The sequence below is a fragment of the Lynx canadensis genome, chromosome X (assembly GCF_007474595.2).
Source record: "Lynx canadensis isolate LIC74 chromosome X, mLynCan4.pri.v2, whole genome shotgun sequence".
Taxonomy (NCBI): Eukaryota; Metazoa; Chordata; class Mammalia; order Carnivora; family Felidae; genus Lynx; species Lynx canadensis.
In genome coordinates this window covers 59,424,634-59,444,337 of record NC_044321.2, presented here as the reverse complement: position 1 = coordinate 59,444,337, position 19,704 = coordinate 59,424,634, and the positions used below count along the sequence as shown (strand labels likewise).

General features: G+C 36.7%; 1 protein-coding gene across 1 annotated transcript in view; it reads left to right on the top strand.

The window, feature by feature from the left end:
* ABCB7 (ATP binding cassette subfamily B member 7) overlaps positions 1–19,704 on the top strand; it is a 185,779-nt gene that overhangs the window by 77,349 nt on the left and 88,726 nt on the right. Inside the window, exons 2-3 of the mRNA XM_030305226.1 lie at positions 3,200–3,277; positions 5,434–5,520. Coding sequence (XP_030161086.1) covers positions 3,200–3,277; positions 5,434–5,520 — 165 coding nt within the window. The remainder of the gene's footprint in view (positions 1–3,199; positions 3,278–5,433; positions 5,521–19,704) is intronic.

Here is a 19,704-nt window from a genome sequence, read left to right as displayed (position 1 = left end):
AATTTACTTTCACACATTTTATATTTTATCTTTTTAGGCATGTATAAAAGCATAATCATCTCTAACATTGGCTATGGTTTGGTATTTATGTATATTTGTGAGCAATAAAAGAAATCTGTTTTTAAGGTTATTCCTAGTTATCTTATTCTCATGGTGCAGTTGTAAATGTTTTCTTAATTTCTATTTCTGTTACTTCATTATTAGAAGTAGAAGTTCATAGAAATGCAACAGATTTCTGTGTATTAGTTTTATATTCTGTGACTTTACTGAATTTATCAGTTCTAGTTATTTTTTGATGCTTTGGAGTTTTTAATATATCCTGTCATCTGCAGATAGTGAAAATTTTTTCCTTACCAATATGGATGCTTTATTTATATTCTTTTTGTTGTCTGATTGCTGTGGCTAGGACTTCTAAAACTATGTTGAATAAAAGTGATGAGAGTAGATACCCTTGTCTTGTTCCTCATTTTAGAGGAAAAGCTCTCAGTGTTTTACCAATGAGTATGATATTAACTTTGGGTTTTTCATATATGTCATTTATCATGTTGAGGTATGTTTTCTTTAAACTTTCTTTGTTGAGAGTTTTTATCATGAATGGATGTGATCCTTTGTCAAATGCTTTTTCTGCATTTATTAAGATGATCATAGGGTTTTTTTTTATCCTTTTTCTTGTTAATGTGATGTATCTTGTTGATTGATGTATGAATATTGAACCACCCTTGAATTCCTGGAATAAATCCCACTTGATCGTGGTAAACAATACTTTTAATGTATTATTGGATTTGCTTTCCTTAGAGGATTTTTACATCTATGTTCATCAGGGATATTGGTCTGTAGTTTTCTTTTTTATGTTTGTCTTTATCTCGTTTTGGTATCAGGGTAATGCTGGTCTCATAGAATGAATTTGAAAGCTTTCCTTTCTTTTCTATTTGTATGAATAGTTTGAGAATAGGTATTAATTTTTATGAATAGTTTGAGAATAGGTATTAACTCTGCTTTAAATGTTTGGTAGAATTTGCCTGTGAAACCATCTGGTCCTGGGCTTTTACTTGTTGGGAGTTTTTGGATTACTGATACAATTTCCCTGCTTGTAATTAGTCTTCAAATTTTTTTATTTCTTATTGATGCAGTTTTAGAAGGATATATGTTTCTAGGAACTTAACTATTTTTTCTACTTTGCCAAGTTGTTGGCATGTAATTTTTCATACTATTCTCTTGTTATCATTTGTATTTCTGTGCTGTCGGTTGTTATTTCTCCTCCTTCAGTTCTGATTTTATTTATTTGAGTCATCTCTTTTTTTATGAGTCTGGGTCAAGGTTTATCAATTTTATTTATTTTCTCAAACATCCAACTCCTGGTTTGTGTTCTATTGTTTTAGTCTCTATTTCCTTTATTTCTTGTGTAATTTTTTATCATGTACTGCCTCTACTTTTTTGGGGCTTTTCATGTTTTTCTTTTTGTAGCTCCTTTAGGTGTGAGGTTAGGTGGTTTATTTGAGATATTTCTTGTTTCTTGAAGTAGGCCTCTATTGCTAGAAACTTCCCCCTTACAGCCTTCCTGCATCCCAAAGATTTTTTACTGTTGTGTTTTCATTTATCTCCATGCATTTTTTGATTTCCTCTTTGATTTCTTGATTGAGTCATTCATTGTTTAGTACCATGTTATTTAGCCTACATGTATTTGTGTTGTTTCCAGATTATTCTTCCTACTGATTTCTAGGTTCATACTGTTGTGGTCAGAAAACATGCATGATATGACTTTCTTTTCAAATTTATTGAGACTTGTTTTGTGGCCTAATATGTGATTTGTCCTGGAAAATGTTCCATGTGTACTTTAAGAGAATGTGTATTATGCTCTTTTTGGATGGAATTTTTTTGAATATATATTATATATATCATGTGGGAAACCACATAAGGCTTTCAGCTGATTTTTCAGCAGAAGTGTTGCAGTCTGGAAGGAAGTGGCATATATTTAAAATGCTGAAAGGAAAAAAAGTCTGCAACCAAGAATACCCAGCAAGGTTATCATTCAGAATAGGAGGAGAGATAAAGTGTTTCCCAGATAAACAAAAGTTAAAGGAGTTCATAACCCTTACAGCAGCCTTCAAGAAAAATTAAAGGGAATTCTTTGAATAGAAAGAAAAGGCCATACTTAGGAGTAAGAAAATTATGAAAGGAAAAAATTCATAGGTAAATGCAAACATAAAATAGAAATAGTAGATTAATAACTTATAAAACCAGTATGGAGGTTAAAGTACAAAAACATTAAAATCAATTATATATTCAAAAATCAGTCTTGAGGTTCACAAAATATAAGAATATAAAGTATAGTATCATATACATAAAACATGGGGGTGGTAAAAAAAAATTGAGTGCTTTTAGAATGGGTTCCATCTTCAGTGACCACCAACTGAATATAGACTGCTACACACTTTAGATGGTATATATGAACCTAATGGTAACCACAAACCCCAAACCTATAGTAAATACACAAAAAATAAAGAGAAAGGAATCCAAGCATAACACTAAAGAAAGCCATCCCACCACAATTTAAGACAGCAAGAGAAGAAAGGAAGAGAGAACTGCAAAAACAACTGTAAAACAAGTGACATAATGGCAGTAGGTACATACCTGTTAATAATTGATTTAAATGTAAATGGACTGCTTCAATTAAAAGACAAAAGGTGACTGAATTGACAAAATTGTAAGACTGTATGCTTCCTATAAGAGACTCCATTCAGACCTAAATATATACAGATTGATAGTGAAGGTATGGAAAAAGTTTATCATGCAAATGGAAGTGAAAAGAAAGCTGGGGTAGCAGTACTTACAAAATACACTTTAAAATAAAGAGGGTAACAAAATACAAATAGGACATAATAATAAAAGGAATAATGCAGAATGAGAATACAACAATTATAAATACCTATGCAACCAACATGGGAGCACCTAAATATATAAAGCAACTGGTCTAAGACATAAAGGAAGAAATTGATGGTAATATAATAATAGTAGGGAGCATTAACACCCGACTTACATCAATGGATAGATCATCCAGTCAGAAAATCAATAAGAAAATAGTAAATTTCAATGACATTTTAGACCAGATGGATGTAACAGCTGTATACAGGAGAATAGAGGAAATCTCTTAATATTAATTATTTACTCTCAAAGTTCTTCCTTTTTTTCTCTTCTGTAGATCCCAGAGTCATTAAGACATACTACATGGCAGAGACTGGGAAAAGGCAACTTAAGACAGATACTACATGTTACCAGGGTAAGATTAAGCAGATACTTCTATATATAACTCAGAAAAGTGTGCATTTCTTTGAGCATTTTCAAATTTATACTATATATTTTGTATTTCTCAATTCCTCTTTTCATTTTTTTCTAAATAGAAAGATGAATAAGAAATTATGTTTTTGCTCATAGAAATAGGGATAGATATCTTGATTATTTTTTCATTCCTGGAAAGATCTGTCAGAATCTCTTGAGATCAGTGCCAGCTACAGTAACATTTTCAGAATGCTTTTTATAAATGTAATATCAGCTTGTTGACCTTAAAATTATCCTGGTAATTTGTATCTGATGTATGGAATGCTATAAGATTTTCAAATGCGTGAAAGCCCTTTACCTTAGAAGATGTTCAGGGACTCTTTGCTTATTAGAGCCTGATGCTTAGTTTACTTGTTGATAAAAGTTATTTTTCATTGTTAATATAAGTGAAAGACAACTTCAAAATTTCTCAGTGGTCTGAAATTATACAGGCAATTCTCCAAGATGGGAAAGGTTGGAAAATTAGAAGACAGGCTAAACCCTGAGTACTACGTTTATTATTTCTAACAGTTATTTGCCTTTAAAGTACAAGGCATTGTTCTAATTTATGCAGAGGCTGTAAAAGTGAATAACATTTCAATCTTTTGCTTTGTCGAAGACCTTATTATCTTCTGTGGTATTCATCAGAGTGCTTGATATAATTTGTTACTCAGTCTTTTAGATGGAAAAAAATGTCACAGAGACATTATCACACTAAAATTTGTATTTTGATGTTTTCCCTTTAAAAATGCTTTAAGATTGTTGATCCAAGAATCAGTAACCCATTTATGGCAATTATTTTTTGTTCTCAACTGGTGCAAATGGGAAGACACTTTTGGTTTTTGTGATTCCATTTTCATAGCTTGACCCAAAGCTCATACTATTATGATTTAGCACTGATACACATTTGTGTTTATAAAGTACTGTGTCCTTCATTAATTCATTAATTATTGATTATTATGGCTACTGAAGAAGCATTATTATATGTATTTATTTCATTAAGTATGTTTTAACTGAGGAAAACTTTAAATATTGGCAAGCTTAAATTTTGAGCCTAATCTTTACTGTCTTAGTAACTTTATATTTCTCAAATAATTTAACTTATATATTTCTCTAACCTAAGAATCAGTCTTAAGACCTATTTTAGAAATTTGTAGTAGGCAAGATGTTGCATATTTTCAAGGCTAGTTGAGAGATTTATAGATAGCTCTGTTTTATAAGCTAATCCATTAAGCATTGAAATCTACCCTGCCCACATACAAGACACTGTGGTATAAGCCATGGGAGATATAAGGATAAAAGAGACTGGCTTAATTTCAAGAAACTTACCATGTAATAGGAAAGACACAACATGCATGCATATTACTATAGCATAAGATAGACAGTAAACATTAAAAATACATATATAGGGGCACCTGGGTGGCTCAGTTGGTTAAGTGTCCAACTTCAGCTCAGGTCATGGTCTCACAGTCCGTGAGTACAAGCCCCATGTCAGGCTCTGTGCTGTCAGTTCAAAGCCTTGAGCCTGCTTCAGATTCCGTGTCTCCCTCTCTCTCTACCCCTCCCCCACTCATGTTCTGTCTCTATCAAAAAATGAATAAACATTAAAAATTTTTTTTAAATATATATATATATGTGTATATATATACACACGTGTATATATGAGAAAGAATAAGGAAAAGAATCAGTTATATAAAATGAACTATATTATAAAGCAAAAATGTATACATGTGGAAAACAAGTGGGATATAATTAGTTAACCCTAGGATATTCTTTGCCAATGATAGAGTAACAGATTACATAGTACTATGGTAGCAAATGACAATAAGAAAGCTGGTATAAATCAAATAGAAGTGTAATATAAGTCAAAGTTCTTAAACATTAATTTCAAAAGCTCTTTAGAGAAAGTAATTCTGAATGAATATTAGTTATATTTCAGTATCTTTGTGTAAGTGTATTGTAAGCTAATCGTGAAGGTGTTTTGCTTTGTTATGCTAGGTTAAAAGCTATGCCTATGAATTTGTATGTGATACATTCATTAGATTAGGCTAAGTCAGAGTTTTAAAGATCTGAAATTCTGTAATAGCTAATGGATGACTTGGTATCATCTTCAACTAGGCTCTCCAGGCATGGCCACTGATAGAAAAGAGGACATGTTGGCATGGTCATGCAGGAGGAGGACTCCACACAGACCCAAAAGAAGGGGTAAGAGTGAATAACAGTAACTACAAATTCTTATACATACTGTATTTGCGCAGAATGCGCCCACGCGCGCGCGCACACACACACACACACATTCAAGATTATTATCTTCCAGGGTATTTTGATTGACTCTTATTACCACAGGTTTTCTAATGCAAAACCTTATGAATTGACCATGGTTATATGGCTGAGACTTTCTTGGGCTTAAAACAAACAAAAAATATCATGATTGACTAAAAAAAGAAAAAAGTTATCAACCTAAATATTTTATTTATTCACTTAAAATAGCATTGGTTGATGTTATTTGTTATATAATCCAGCCTTATAAATAAATAGGTAAATTAGATTTAGCACTTAGAAGCAATTTGTGTGTGTGTGTGTGTGTGTGTGTGTGTGTGTGTGTTGTGGTTAACATTTCCCCTTCTGTACACTTAGTTTAGAAAGATCCTAGAATGTCCCCTAGCTTCCTGATAAATCTTCCATCTACCTGATCCATTCATTTAATTATCCATATTCTTTTTTTCATATTTTTTTTAAAGTTCTTATTTTAATTCCAGTTAGTTAATATACAGTGTTATATTATTTTCAGGTATATAATATAGTAATTCAACATTTCCATATATCACTCAGTGCTCATCACAACAAACAAGTGTACTCCTTAATCCCTCCCCATCACCTATTTAACCCATTCCCCACCCCCTTCCATCTGGTAACCATCAGATTGTTCTCTGTAATTAAGAGTCTGTTTCCTCTTTTGTCTCTCTGTTGTTTTCCCCTTTGCTTGTTTGTTTTGGTTCTTAAATTCTACATATGAATGAAATCATATGGGTATTTGTCGTTCTCTGATTGACTCATTTTGCTAAGCATTATACTCTCAGGTTCCATCCATGTTGTTACAAATGGCAAGACTTCCTTCTTTTTGATGGCTGAATAATATTCCAGTGTGTGTGTGTGTGTGTGTGTGTGTGTGTGTGTGTGTGTGTATTCATCAATCAGTGGACACTTGGGTTGCTTCCATATCTTGGCTATTGTAAATAATGCTGCTATGAACATAGGGGTGCATGTATCCCTTTGAATTAGATTCTTGTATTCTTTGTGTAAATACCCAGTTGTGTGATTGCTGGATCTTAAGGTAGTTCTATTTTTAACTTTTTGAGGAACCTCCATACTGTTTTCCACAGGGGGCTGTACCACTTGGATGTTCTTAACACTACTAACAAAAATAATAATGCTGCTCAGGAGGTATTTAAATGATCTGTTTATCCAATCTCTGTAGTAAAGGGGATTATGGAAAAACAGTAGTGGTTTCACTATTTGGATGCTCTTGTTTTTAAAATGGATAAATTAGAGGGTTGATGGGGTTTGGAGGGAGGGCAAAGTGGGTGATGGGCATTGAGAAGGGTACCTGTTGGGATGAGCACTGGGTGTTGTATGGAAACCAATTTGACAATAAATTTCATATTAAAAAATAGATAAATTAACAAATTATTTGTTTTATAATAGAATCTTCAGATTTTTGAAGAATTTCGGTGCTATACTCCTGCATTTAAACTTTTTTTTAATGTGCTTCTTTTGAAGAATGAGTTAGTTTACTAATTAGTTAATTCTGTGCTGATAATAACATGAGTAATGAAGAACTTAAAATAAGGACTACTTTCCAGACTTTGCTTGACATACTCTTTTTTTATGTTTAAAGCAGATCCTCATTGGATATAGTCAGAAGCTAGTAGTATTACAAGAGAGATTAACATGTACTAGAGCAATCAGAGAGCTTTGGTATAAAACTTGATATAATCAGGAGTGGAACAACAGCTTGGAGTATTAAAAAATTGGAGTCCTGAGGAGATAATGGAATAACAAATCTCCAGGCTTGTTCAACTGAATGGACACTTAGACCAATGGACAAGAATACTTGGATGACATGGAGAGGCTGTTTTCTAGCTCTGATTTTATACATCATCAAGTAGCCTTATGATCTTCATCTCATTTTTCCAATTGACTTCCCTTGGGATAGGGAATTAACTGACTGGCCAATGTGAATATCAGTCAGCTTGTTATTTTTTTATTATACATTATTAAGTTGACTGTTGGGTATAAATATATCTCATATGTACCATAAGCCATTTTAGGACCTTTTCACTCTAGTATCAGACTAATAGAGTATAGAAAACAAACCTTAAGGTACAGAGAAATTAATAATAATAGAGCTTTTCCTAATAATAGATCTTTCATCTCCCATCTATAAACTTATTGTATACTTATATTCCCAGTAATATTGGAGAAATTCTTCAGTTACCCTCTCAATTTTTCTATTAGACATCTGCTCAACTTGCTTGTCTTTTTGTTGCATCCACATGATTCCTGAAACAGAATGCTACAGGCACCAGTGACAGTCACAACAAAGTTTATTGCAATGAGAGGCAGGAATATTGGAGAAGTTCTTCAGTTACCCTCTCAATTTTTCCACTAGACATCTGCTCAACTTGCTTGTCTTTTTGTTGCGTCCACATGACTCCTGAAACAGAATGCTACGGGCACCAGTGACAGTCACAACAAAGTTTATTGCAATGAGAGGCAAGGCCGACCGATCAGGACCGACATTCTTGACCAGAGTGTGGCCTCGAACAGCCGGGGTACAGACCACATCATCTTATCATCACCTGGGAACAGAACAAAGAAATAGTTCCCAGATGGGGGTGGAAACAGTTCAGACCTTCTGCCATTAAGCTGCAACCAGTTGACCTCCTTGACCCTGCCTCTGGCCCACTTTTTCAAAGTTCTCAACATGTCCTTGCCCCAATCCAGTCAAACACCAATCCAGTTGATTTCCCTTGAACTTTTGTTCCCTTGATTGATAGGACAAGGCTGTTATCTCTTAACCTACAGTGTCAAAACAAAGCTGTTATTTCCCAAGGCTACAGGTTAGCCCTACACTGCAATTTAACCCTTACATTTTGACCTAGCTTTTATCAAGCCACTGTTATTTCTAACAGTATTGAACTAGTGATTGAATTTATTCCTTTAATTGCAGTTACTTACCTTTAGCATGGATTGAAGAGACAGTTCTCTTCTCTGGACAGTTTGCTTATCCATGAAATTGTGGGCATTTCCACATTATTTGCTGCTTAATTGGTTCTTTAGGGAAAAAGCGTTCAGTCTGTAGCACACATTTATACAAAACAAATTGCATCCAAAATTTGTAGTATATATTTTATTCTTCCTCACCACAAACTTTGCCCCTAAGTAGTTTCTTTATAAACTAGTCCCTTGAAAAGTTCCAGAGGAATATAGAGTATCTAAGATGTGGTGTGAATTGGATGCTACATTTTCTTTGATGAACACTGAAAAAAATTATACCAAGCTGTGATACATATTAGATTCTGTGGTTTATATGGAGAAAGAACCAGTGCTATTTATCATGTATTGTTTTTGTTTGATCAGTGTTAGAGCTCTGACCTGCTTCTTTGCTGATTGTTCTCTTAGAAAAAAAATGGGCATAATTTTAAATAAGTTATACAACACAGTGGGAAGGATGTTTCTAGAATGAGGTGTGTGCAGGGGCACCTGGGTGGCTCAGGTCATGATCTCGTGGTTTGTGGGTTCAAGCCCTGCATCCGGCTCTGTGCTGACAGCTCAGAGCCTGAAGACTGTTTCAGATTCTGTGTCTCCCTCGATCTCTGCCCATCCCCCACTCATGCTCTGTCTCTCTCTCAAAAATAAATAAATGTTAAATAAATTTAAAAAATCCAAAAAAAAAAAAATAAACTAGTCCCTTGATCTAGGATTAGAACATTTCTTGCTATTAGAATTCAGGAATATGATTTTTTTCTTGAAGTAATCTCTACACCCAACGTGGAGCTCGAACTCACAACCCCAAGATCAAGAGTCACATGCTCTACTGACTGAGCCAGCCAGGAACCCCTGAATTTAGCAATGTCTTTAAAACTAGAATTCTTAGATAAATCCCATATCAGTTAAAGAAAAGGTGACTCTGTTACCTTTATCAAAAGCTCCTTTTCTTTTTTCTTACTCTTTTATTTTCTTATAAAAGTCCATTAGGCTACACACCCTTGGAAGCAATGGACTCTTGGTGGAAAAAATCGTTCTTGAATCAGTGCTTGATAACCTTTTCTAGTAAAAGATATGAAGTTACTGACCTGAGAAGCAAAGCATACATGTAGCTTATTAATATGCAGTTTTCTTTAATATCTTAAAATTCTACCCAGTGAGTTGCTTCAGATGTGTTTTAATTTATTTTCCTTTTTGTGCCCTGCTCACATAGTTATTAGCTATATGTATTCATTTACAGCGCTTATGGCTGTGAGTGACTACATCTCTCCCTCAGGTCACACTATTGAATTTAGCACTGATCCATATAAACATAATATGATTCAATACACTGTTGAGTCATATGCACCTAATTTTATTTATGCATCTGTTTTTGGCTCACCATGCTGTGAATGTGCTGTTTCAGCTCCCTGTGCACAAGTAGATATTCCTTTCATTATTTCTTTTTGTCTGCCTAGCCTCATAAGGCTTATGAAGCTCTGTATTAATATCAAATAAGTAAATATTTAAAAATATTTAAAGATCTGGGGCACCTGGGTGGCTCAGTTGGTTAAGCGTCCAACTTCGGCTCAGGTCATGATCTCACGGTTCGTGGGTTCAAGCCCCGCATCGGGCTCTGTGCTGACAGCTCAGAGCCTGGAGCCTGCTTCTGATTCTGTCTCCCTCTCTCTCTGCCCCTCCCCTGCTCACACTGTCTCTCTCTGTCTCTCAAAAATAAATAAATATTAAAAAATTTAAATATTTAAAGATCTGTCACTTAGATTATTAAAATGATTTAATAAATCAAGTAATAGCTATGCCTTCTGAATATTAATGACAATGTATCCTCATGTGTTTAAGAATAGATAATTTATTAATTGAATAAATATTTATTGAGTGTTGTTTCTGGTATCATCTCTTTTTGTAGCACCTATTTTTTTTATGTTGGCCCACCTTATTTTCAGTTACTTTCATCTCCTCTTTAACAGCTCTATGATGTTCTTAAGTATTTTCTTCCAAACTCATTTTGTTATCATACAGAGATCTTAGCCCATTTACATTCCTTCTTACATTACTTTTGTGTTTTTTTTTCTGAATCCAATTGATTTCCTTTAGTATGGCAAGCTAATTCCAGTACATAGTTGAGACCTCTGTAAAAACTTTTATTCCTCATACTATAACATAGTACTAGTTTTAATGGGGCTTAAAATGTCAGTTCCATATTTTAAATTTGAGGCTATTCATATTTAGCTTTAGCAAGAAGGCAGCATTGTATATATTGTTATTTAGCAAAGAGGAAAGTAGATTCACTCCTACTTTTGTTTTTTTTTTTTTCATTTTATTTTATTTTATTTATTTTTTATTTTTTTTATATATATGAAATTTATTGACAAATTGGTTTCCATACAACACCCAGTGCTCATCCCAAAAGGTGCCCTCCTCAATACCCATCACCCACCCTCCCCTCCCTCCCACCCCCCATCAACCCTCAGTTGGTTCTCAGTTTTTAACAGTCTCTTATGCTTTGGCTCTCTCCCACTTTAATCTCTTTTTTTTTTTTTTTCCTTCCCCTCCCCCATGGGTTCCTGTTAAGTTTCTCAGGATCCACATAAGAGTGAAACCATATGGTATCTGTCTTTCTCTGTATGGCTTATTTCACTTAGCATCACACTCTCCAGTTCCATCCACGTTGCTACAAAAGGCCATATTTCATTTTTTCTCATTGCCACGTAGTATTCCATTGTGTATATAAACCACAATTACTTTATCCATTCATCAGTTGATGGACATTTAGGCTCTTTCCATAATTTGGCTATTGTTGACAGTGCTGTTATGAACATTGGGGTACAAGTGCCCCTATGCATCAGTACTCCTGTATCCCTTGGATAAATTCCTAGCAGTGCTATTGCTGGGTCATAGGGTAGGTCTATTTTTAATTTTCTGAGGAACCTCCACACTGCTTTCCAGAGCGGCTGCACCAATTTGCATTCCCACCAACAGTGCAAGAGGGTTCCCGTTTCTCCACATCCTCTCCAGCATCTATAGTCTCCTGATTTGTTCATTTTGGCCACTCTGACTGGCGTGAGGTGATACCTGAGTGTGGTTTTGATTTGTATTTCCCTGATAAGGAGCGACACTGAACATCTTTTCATGTGCCTGTTGGCCATCTGGATGTCTTCTTTAGAGAAGTGTCTATTCATGTTTTCTGCCCATTTCTTCACTGGGTTATTTGTTTTTCGGGTGTGGAGTTTGGTGAGCTCTTTATAGATTTTAGATACTAGCCCTTTGTCCGATATGTCATTTGCAAATATCTTTCCCATTCCGTTGGTTGCCTTTTAGTTTTGTTGGTTGTTTCCTTTGCTGTGCAGAAGCTTTTTATCTTCATAAGGTCCCAGTAGTTCACTTTTGCTTTTAATTCCCTTGCCTTTGGGGATGTGTCGAGTAAGAGATTGCTACGGCTGAGGTCAGAGAGGTCTTTTCCTGCTTTCTCCTCTAAGGTTTTGATGGTTTCCTGTCTCACATTTAGGTCCTTTATCCATTTTGAGTTTATTTTTGTAAATGGTGTGAGAAAGTGGTCTAGTTTCAACCTTCTGCATGTTGCTGTCCAGTTCTCCCAGCACCATTTGTTAAAGAGGCTGTCTTTTTTCCATTGGATGTTCTTTCCTGCTTTGTCAAAGATGAGTTGGCCATACGTTTGTGGGTCTAGTTCTGGGGTTTCTATTCTATTCCATTGGTCTGTGTGTCTGTTTTTGTGCCAATACCATGCTGTCTTGATGATGACACCTTTGTAGTAGAGGCTGAAGTCTGGGATTGTGATGCCTCCTGCTTTGGTCTTCTTCTTCAAAATTACTTTGGCTATTCGGGGCCTTTTGTGGTTCCATATGAATTTTAGGATTGCTTGTTCTAGTTTCGAGAAGAATGCTGGTGCAATTTTGATTGGGATTGCATTCAATGTGTAGATAGCTTTGGGTAGTATTGACATTTTGACAATATTTATTCTTCCAATCCATGAGCAGGGAATGTCTTTCCATTTCTTTAAATCTTCTTCAATTACCTTCATAAGTTTTCTATAGTTTTCAGCATGCAGATCCTTTACATCTTTGGTTAGATTTATTCCTAGGTATTTTATGCTTCTTGGTGCAATTGTGAATGGGATCATTTTCTTTATTTGTCTTTCTGTTGCTTCATTGTTAGTGTATAAGAATGCAACTGATTTCTGTACATTGATTTTGTATCCTGCAACTTTGCTGAATTCATGTATCAGTTCTAGCAGACTTTTGGTGGAGTCTATCGGATTTTCCATGTATAATATCATGTCATCTGCAAAAAGCGAAAGCTTGACTTCATCTTTGCCAATTTTGATGCCTTTGATTTCCTTTTGTTGTCTGATTGCTGATGCTAGAACTTCCAGCACTATGTTAAACAACAGTGGTGAGAGTGGACATCCCTGTCGTGTTCCTGATCTCAGGGAAAAAGCTCTCAGTTTTTCCCCGTTGAGGATGATGTTAGCTGTGGGCTTTTCATAAATGGCTTTTATGATCTTTAAGTATGTTCCTTCTATCCCGACTTTCTCAAGGGTTTTTATTAAGAAAGGGTGCTGGATTTTGTCAAAGGCCTTTTCTGCATCCATTGACAGGATCATATGGTTCTTCTCCTTTTTTTTGTTAATGTAATGTATCACGTTGATTGATTTGCGAATGTTGAACCAGCCCTGCATCCCAGGAATGAATCCCACTTGATCATGGTGAATAATTCTTTTTATATGCTGTTGAATTCGATTTGCTAGTATCTTATTGAGAATTTTTGCATCCATATTCATCAGGGATATTGGCCTGTAGTTCTCTTTTTTTACTGGGTCTCTGTCTGGTTTAGGAATCAAAGTAATACTGGCTTCATAGAATGAGTCTGGAAGTTTTCCTTCCCTTTCTATTTCTTGGAATAGCTTGAGAAGGGTAGGTATTATCTCTGCTTTAAACGTCTGGTAGAACTCCCCTGGGAAGCCATCTGGTCCTGGACTCTTATTTGTTGGGAGATTTTTGATAACCGATTCAATTTCTTCGCTGGTTATGGGTCTGTTCAAGCTTTCTATTTCCTCCTGATTGAGTTTTGGAAGAGTGTGGGTGTTCAGGAATTTGTCCATTTCTTCCAGGTTGTCCAATTTGTTGGCATATAATTTTTCATAGTATTCCCTGATAATTGTTTGTATCTCTGAGGGATTGGTTGTAATCATTCCATTTTCATTCATGATTTTATCTATTTGGGTCATCTCCCTTTTCTTTTTGAGAAGCCTGGCTAGCGGTTTGTCAATTTTTTTTTTTTTCAAAAAACCAACTCTTGGTTTCGTTGATTTGCTCTACAGTTTTTTTTAGATTCTATATTGTTTATTTCTGCTCTGATCTTTATTATTTCTCTTCTTCTGCTGGGTTTAGGCTGCCTTTGCTGTTCTGCTTCGATTTCCTTTAGGTGTGCTGTTAGATTTTGTATTTGGGCTTTTTCTTGTTTCTTGAGATAGGCCTGGATTGCAATGTATTTTCCTCTCAGGACTGCCTTCGCTGCGTCCCAAAGCGTTTGGATTGTTGTATTTTCATTTCCGTTTGTTTCCATATATTTTTTGATTTCTTCTCTAATTGCCTGGTTGACCCACTCATTCTTTAGTAGGGTGTTCTTTAACCTCCATGCTTTTGGAGGTTTTCCAGCCTTTTTCCTGTGGTTGATTTCAAGCTTCACAGCATTGTGGTCTGAAAGTATGCATGGTATAATTTCAATTCTTGTAAACTTATGAAGGGCTGTTTTGCGACCCAGTATATGATCTATCTTGGAGAATGTTCCATGTGCACTCGAGAAGAAAGTATATTCTGTTGCTTTGGGATGCAGAGTTCTAAATATATCTGTCAAGTCCATCTGCTCCAATGTCTCATTCAGGGCCCTTGTTTCTTTATTGACCGTGTGTCTAGATGATCTATCCATGTCTGTAAGTGGGGTGTTAAAGTCCCCTGCAATTACCCCATTCTTCTCAATAAGGTTGCTTCTGTTTATGAGTAATTGTTTTATATATTTGGGGGCTCCGGCATTCGGCGCATAGACATTTATAATTGTTAGCTCTTCCTGATGGATAGACCCTGTAACTATTATATAATGCCCTTTTTCATCTCTTGTTACAGCCTTTAATTTAAAGTCTAGTTTGTCTGATATAAGTATGGTTATTCCAGCTTTCTTTTTACTCCCAGTGGCATGATAAATAGTTCTCCATCCCCTCACTGTCAATCTAAAGGTGTCCTCAGGTCTAAAATGAGTCTCTTGTAGACAGCAAATAGATGGGTCTTGTTTTTTTATCCTATCTGATACCCTATGTCTTTTGGTTGGCGCATTTAATCCATTTACATTCAGTGTTATTATAGAAAGATACGGGATTAGAGTCATTGTGATGTCTGCATGTTTTATGCTTGTAGTGATGTCTCTGGTACTTTGTCTCACAGGGTCCCCCTTAGGATCTCTTGTAGGGCTGGTTTAGTGGTGACAAATTCCTTCAGTTTTTGTTTGTTTGGGAAGACCTTTATCTCTCCTTCTATTCTAAATGACAGACTTGCTGGATAAAGGATTCTCGGCTGCATATTTTTTCTGTCTAGCACCCTGAAAATCTCGTGCCAATTCTTTCTGGCCTGCCAAGTTTCAAAAGAGAGATCAGTCACGAGTCTTATAGGTCTCCCTTTATATGTGAGGGCACGTTTACCCCTTGCTGCTTTCAGAATTTTCTCTTTATCCTTGTATTTTGCCAGTTTCACTATGATATGTCGTGCAGAAGATCGATTCAAGTTACGTCTGAAGGGAGTTCTCTGTGCCTCTTGGATTTCAATGCCTTTTTCCTTCCCCAGTTCAGGGAAGTTCTCAGCTATTATTTCTTCAAGTACCCCTTCAGCACCTTTCCCTCTCTCTTCCTCCTCTGGGATACCAATTATGCGTATAGTATTTCTTTTTAGTGTGTCACTTAGTTCTCTATTTTTCCCCTCATACTCCTGGATTTTTTTATCTCTCTTTTTCTCAGCTTCCTCTTTTTCCATAACTTTATCTTCTAGTTCACCTATTCTCTCCTCTGCCTCTTCCATCCGAGCTGTGGTAGTTTGCATGTTGTTTTGCATTTCCTTTAAAGCGTTTTTCAGCTCCTCGTGACTGTTCCTTAGTCCCTTGATCTCTGTAGCAAGAGATTCTCTGCTGTCCTGTATACTGTTTTCCAGCCCAGCGATTAATTTTATGACTATTATTCTAAATTCACTTTCTGTTATATTATTTAAATCCTTTTTGATCAGCTCATTAGCTGTTGTTATTTCCTGGAGATTCTTCTGAGGGGAATTCTTCCGCTTGGTCATTTTGGATAGTCCCTGGTGTGGTGAGGACCTGCAGGGCACTTCCCCTGTGCTGTGGTGTATAACTGGATTTGGTGGGCGGGGCCGCAGTCAGTCCTGATGTCTGCCCCCAGCCCACCGCTGGGGCTACAGTCAGACTGGTGTGTGCCTTCTCTTCCCCTCTCCTAGGGGCGGGATTCACTGTGGGGTGGCGTGGCCCATCTGGGCTACTTGCACACTGCCAGGCTTGTGATGCTGGGGATCTGGCGTATTCGCTGGGGTGGGTAGGCAAGGTGCACGGCGGCAGGGGGGGCAGGCTTAGCTCGCTTCTCCTTAGGTGATCCACTTCAGGAGGGGCCCTGTGGCAGCCGGAGGGAGTCAGATCCGCTGCCGGAGGTTTGGCTCCGCAGAAGCACAGAGTTGGGTGTTTGCACGGAGCGAGCAATTTCCCCGGCAGGAACCCTTTCCCTTTGGGATTTTGGCTGGGGGATGGGCGGGGGAGATGGCGCTGGCGAGCGCCTTTGTTCCCCACCAAACTGAGCTCTGTCGTCCGGGGTCTCCACAGCTCTCCCTCCCTTTGTCCTCCAGCCTTCCCGCTTTCCGAGCAGAGCTGTTAACTTATGACCTCCCAGACGCTAAGTCGCGCTTGCTGTCGGAACACAGTCCGTCAGGCCCCTCCGCTTTTGCAAGCCGGACTCGGGGGCTCTGCTTGGCCGGCGAGCCGCCCCTCCGCCCCGGCTCCCTCCCGCCAGTCCGTGGAGCGCGCACCGCCTCGCCGCCCTTCCTACCCTCTTCCGTGGGCCTCTCGTCTGCACTTGGGTCAGGTGACTCCGTTCTGCTAATCCTCTGGCGGTTTTCTGGGTTATTTAGGCAGGTGTAGGTGGAATCTAAGTGATCAGCAGGACGCGCGGTGAGCCCAGCGTCCTCCTACGCCGCCATCTTCCCTTCACTCTCACTCCTACTTTTGTAGGCCTTTTTGATATTTCTAAAGCATTCAAATTTAGAGAGCTTTTGTTATCATAAGTCATCACAGTTATGTTTTTATTTTGACCATTTATTTTTTTTGAGAGACAGAAAGAGATAGAGCACAAGCAGGGAAGGGGCAGAAAGAGATGGAGACACAGAATCAGAAGCAGGCTCCAGACTCTGAGCAGTCAGCACACAGCCCAACGCGGGGCTCCAACCCAAGAACTATGAGATCATGATCTGAGCTGAAGTCGGTCACTTTAGCCACCCAGGTGTCCCACAGTTATGTTTTTTTTTTTTAATTTTTTTTTCAACTTTTTTAAATTTATTTTTGGGACAGAGAGAGAGCATGAATGGGGGAGGGGCAGAGAGAGAGGGAGACACAGAATCGGAAACAGGCTCCAGGCTCCGAGCCATCAGCCCAGAGCCCGACGCGGGGCTCGAACTCCCGGACCGCGAGATCGTGACCTGGCTGAAGTCGGACGCTCAACCGACTGTGCCACCCAGGCACCCCCACAGTTATGTTTTTAAAATAACTTTTAATTTCTATTTATTTTGAAAATGGTAAACAGAAAAGTGAAAGAAATTTATGTGTTCTGTTTATGTGTAAGTGAGGCTTAAATAAAAATTATGATTTCAACCACTGGCTACTTCAGGAATTTTTACCCCTGCAAAAGAACTTCCTTTCCTTAAATCATTGTTTGTTTGTTTTCCTATACTGTGATTACTCCTTACACAGTATGTTTTCAAATAAGCCAATTTCTTGTTATCCTCATTAACCATTTCCTATATTTTCTACCCTTTCTTTAAGAATGTGATCTTAAAAGGGTATGTATACTATTTGTGTTTCTTAGTCTGAAATGAAAAGGTAAGTTGATATGAAGGTGATTTTGAATTCAGTCTCAAGCTTGTGGCTTTAGATAACCCTTTTGTCTTTTAGGATTACCATTTTGTATCCAATGTATGAATTATGTCTGTTCACAGTATGATGATTGTGGTGATTTTGAAATGTGATATATGATCTTTCAGGATCTGTATTGAGACCTCCCCATGTTATTTTATTTTACTCTTGTACAGCCGGAATGAGTTGGTTTAAAAGTCTATAAAACTGTGCCTCAGCCTCTGAAATTCCTTTTTGATTTAGCCTCCACTTATAAAAAAGACGTTTTTCAAACTTTATAGTGTATCTAATGTATAACTTAAGTCATGTACTTATAGCTGAATGGGCTCATAATGCATGATTACACAACTTCAGAACCCATTTTGTTAAATAAAATGGTGACATTTTATGCACTATTAAGCCAACTAGAATAATTTTCTTGCTCTTAGCCATAACTTCTCTGTGTCGTAATTGAAAAATTTTGGGATCTGTTGTAGATGGTTTTGACAGGAGAGAGTGTTTCTAAAGATATGCAGAAGCAGGGCCTTTTTGTCATTATTCCATCAAGAAAAATAAGATAAAACCTGTGAAATGGGAAAGTGGTTGAAATGCCTCAATTTGAGTTATAATGCATTAAATTATATTTAGTAATAGTTCAATTGAAAAAGTGACTTTTAAAATTATAGCCTTATTCCCATTTAAAAATACCTTACTGGTTATGAGAACATATGTGAGTATATGTGTGTATAAAATAAAACATTAAGAACTGTATTTTCAGCATTTCATATTTTTGCCAACATATATATATATATGTATATATATATATATATATATATATATATATATTTAAAGTTTATTTATTTGACGGAGAGTGAGTGGGAGAGGGAGAGACGGAAGTGGAGGGAGAGAGAGAGAGAATTCTAAGCACCACCTTTTATCTTTAAAGCAGCCAGGAAGGTAGTCCTGTTTTTAGTACAATATGAACAGTTTTATTTCTGTTGCTCTTTACTCAGTAAACAGACTGAGAAATCACTGAGAAAGAGCTAGAAAAATACTTTGCTGAGTTTGGGGGGCAATAACCATAATATAAAACTACCCTGAATAATATAATGTGTTGTCCTGGGTTTCTTGTATGTTGCCAGTTTCCCCCCATTCCTTGCTGTGTGTGTACATTTACTTGAAATTGGGTAACTTTCCTCCCACAAAATGAACTAATTTTTTTCTTATTCTATATGAACTACAGAAAATACAAGCAAGCAAAAAGAATATAAAAAATCATCAGTGATTCCATCTACTCACAGCTACTTATTTTAACACTTTGGGGGAATTGCTTTCAGACCCATTTGTATGCATGTGTAAACTCATACACACGTCACTTTTTTAACATGAAAAATAAGTTTTGTGCTCTGCTTTTTTCACTTCACATTTTTCTGTGTCACTACATATATTTCTCAATGGCTACAATTTGTTTTATACATTCACTATAATTTGTTTACACAGTTCTCCATTATTGGTCATTTAGGCTGCTTCCAACTTTTTTCCTTTTAAAAACTGCATGAGAATAAACATCCTTAATAGCTAAGTTTTTCATTCTTTTATTCAATAGATACGTGTTGAGTACCTACTGTATGTCAGGCACTATATTTGGTATTGAGTTACAACAGTGAGCACCAAACACAAAGTTGCTACTCACATGGAATTTAAATTCTAACAGGAAAGCAAATATTAAATCACTTCTGTATATGTAGTTTATAACTAAAATGGATGCTCTGGAAGAGAGGAATACTCCAGTATGAAAGAATACAGCCAAGGATCCTGAGTGGGTTTAGGGAAGGCCTCATGAAGAAGTGCTGCTTGAGTTGGCAGTTAACTAATTAGAAGAGATTGGGGAGTGGGTTGGTGTTGTACAGAGGGAGATTATTTCAGACAGAATGAGTGATATCGTGCAAATGC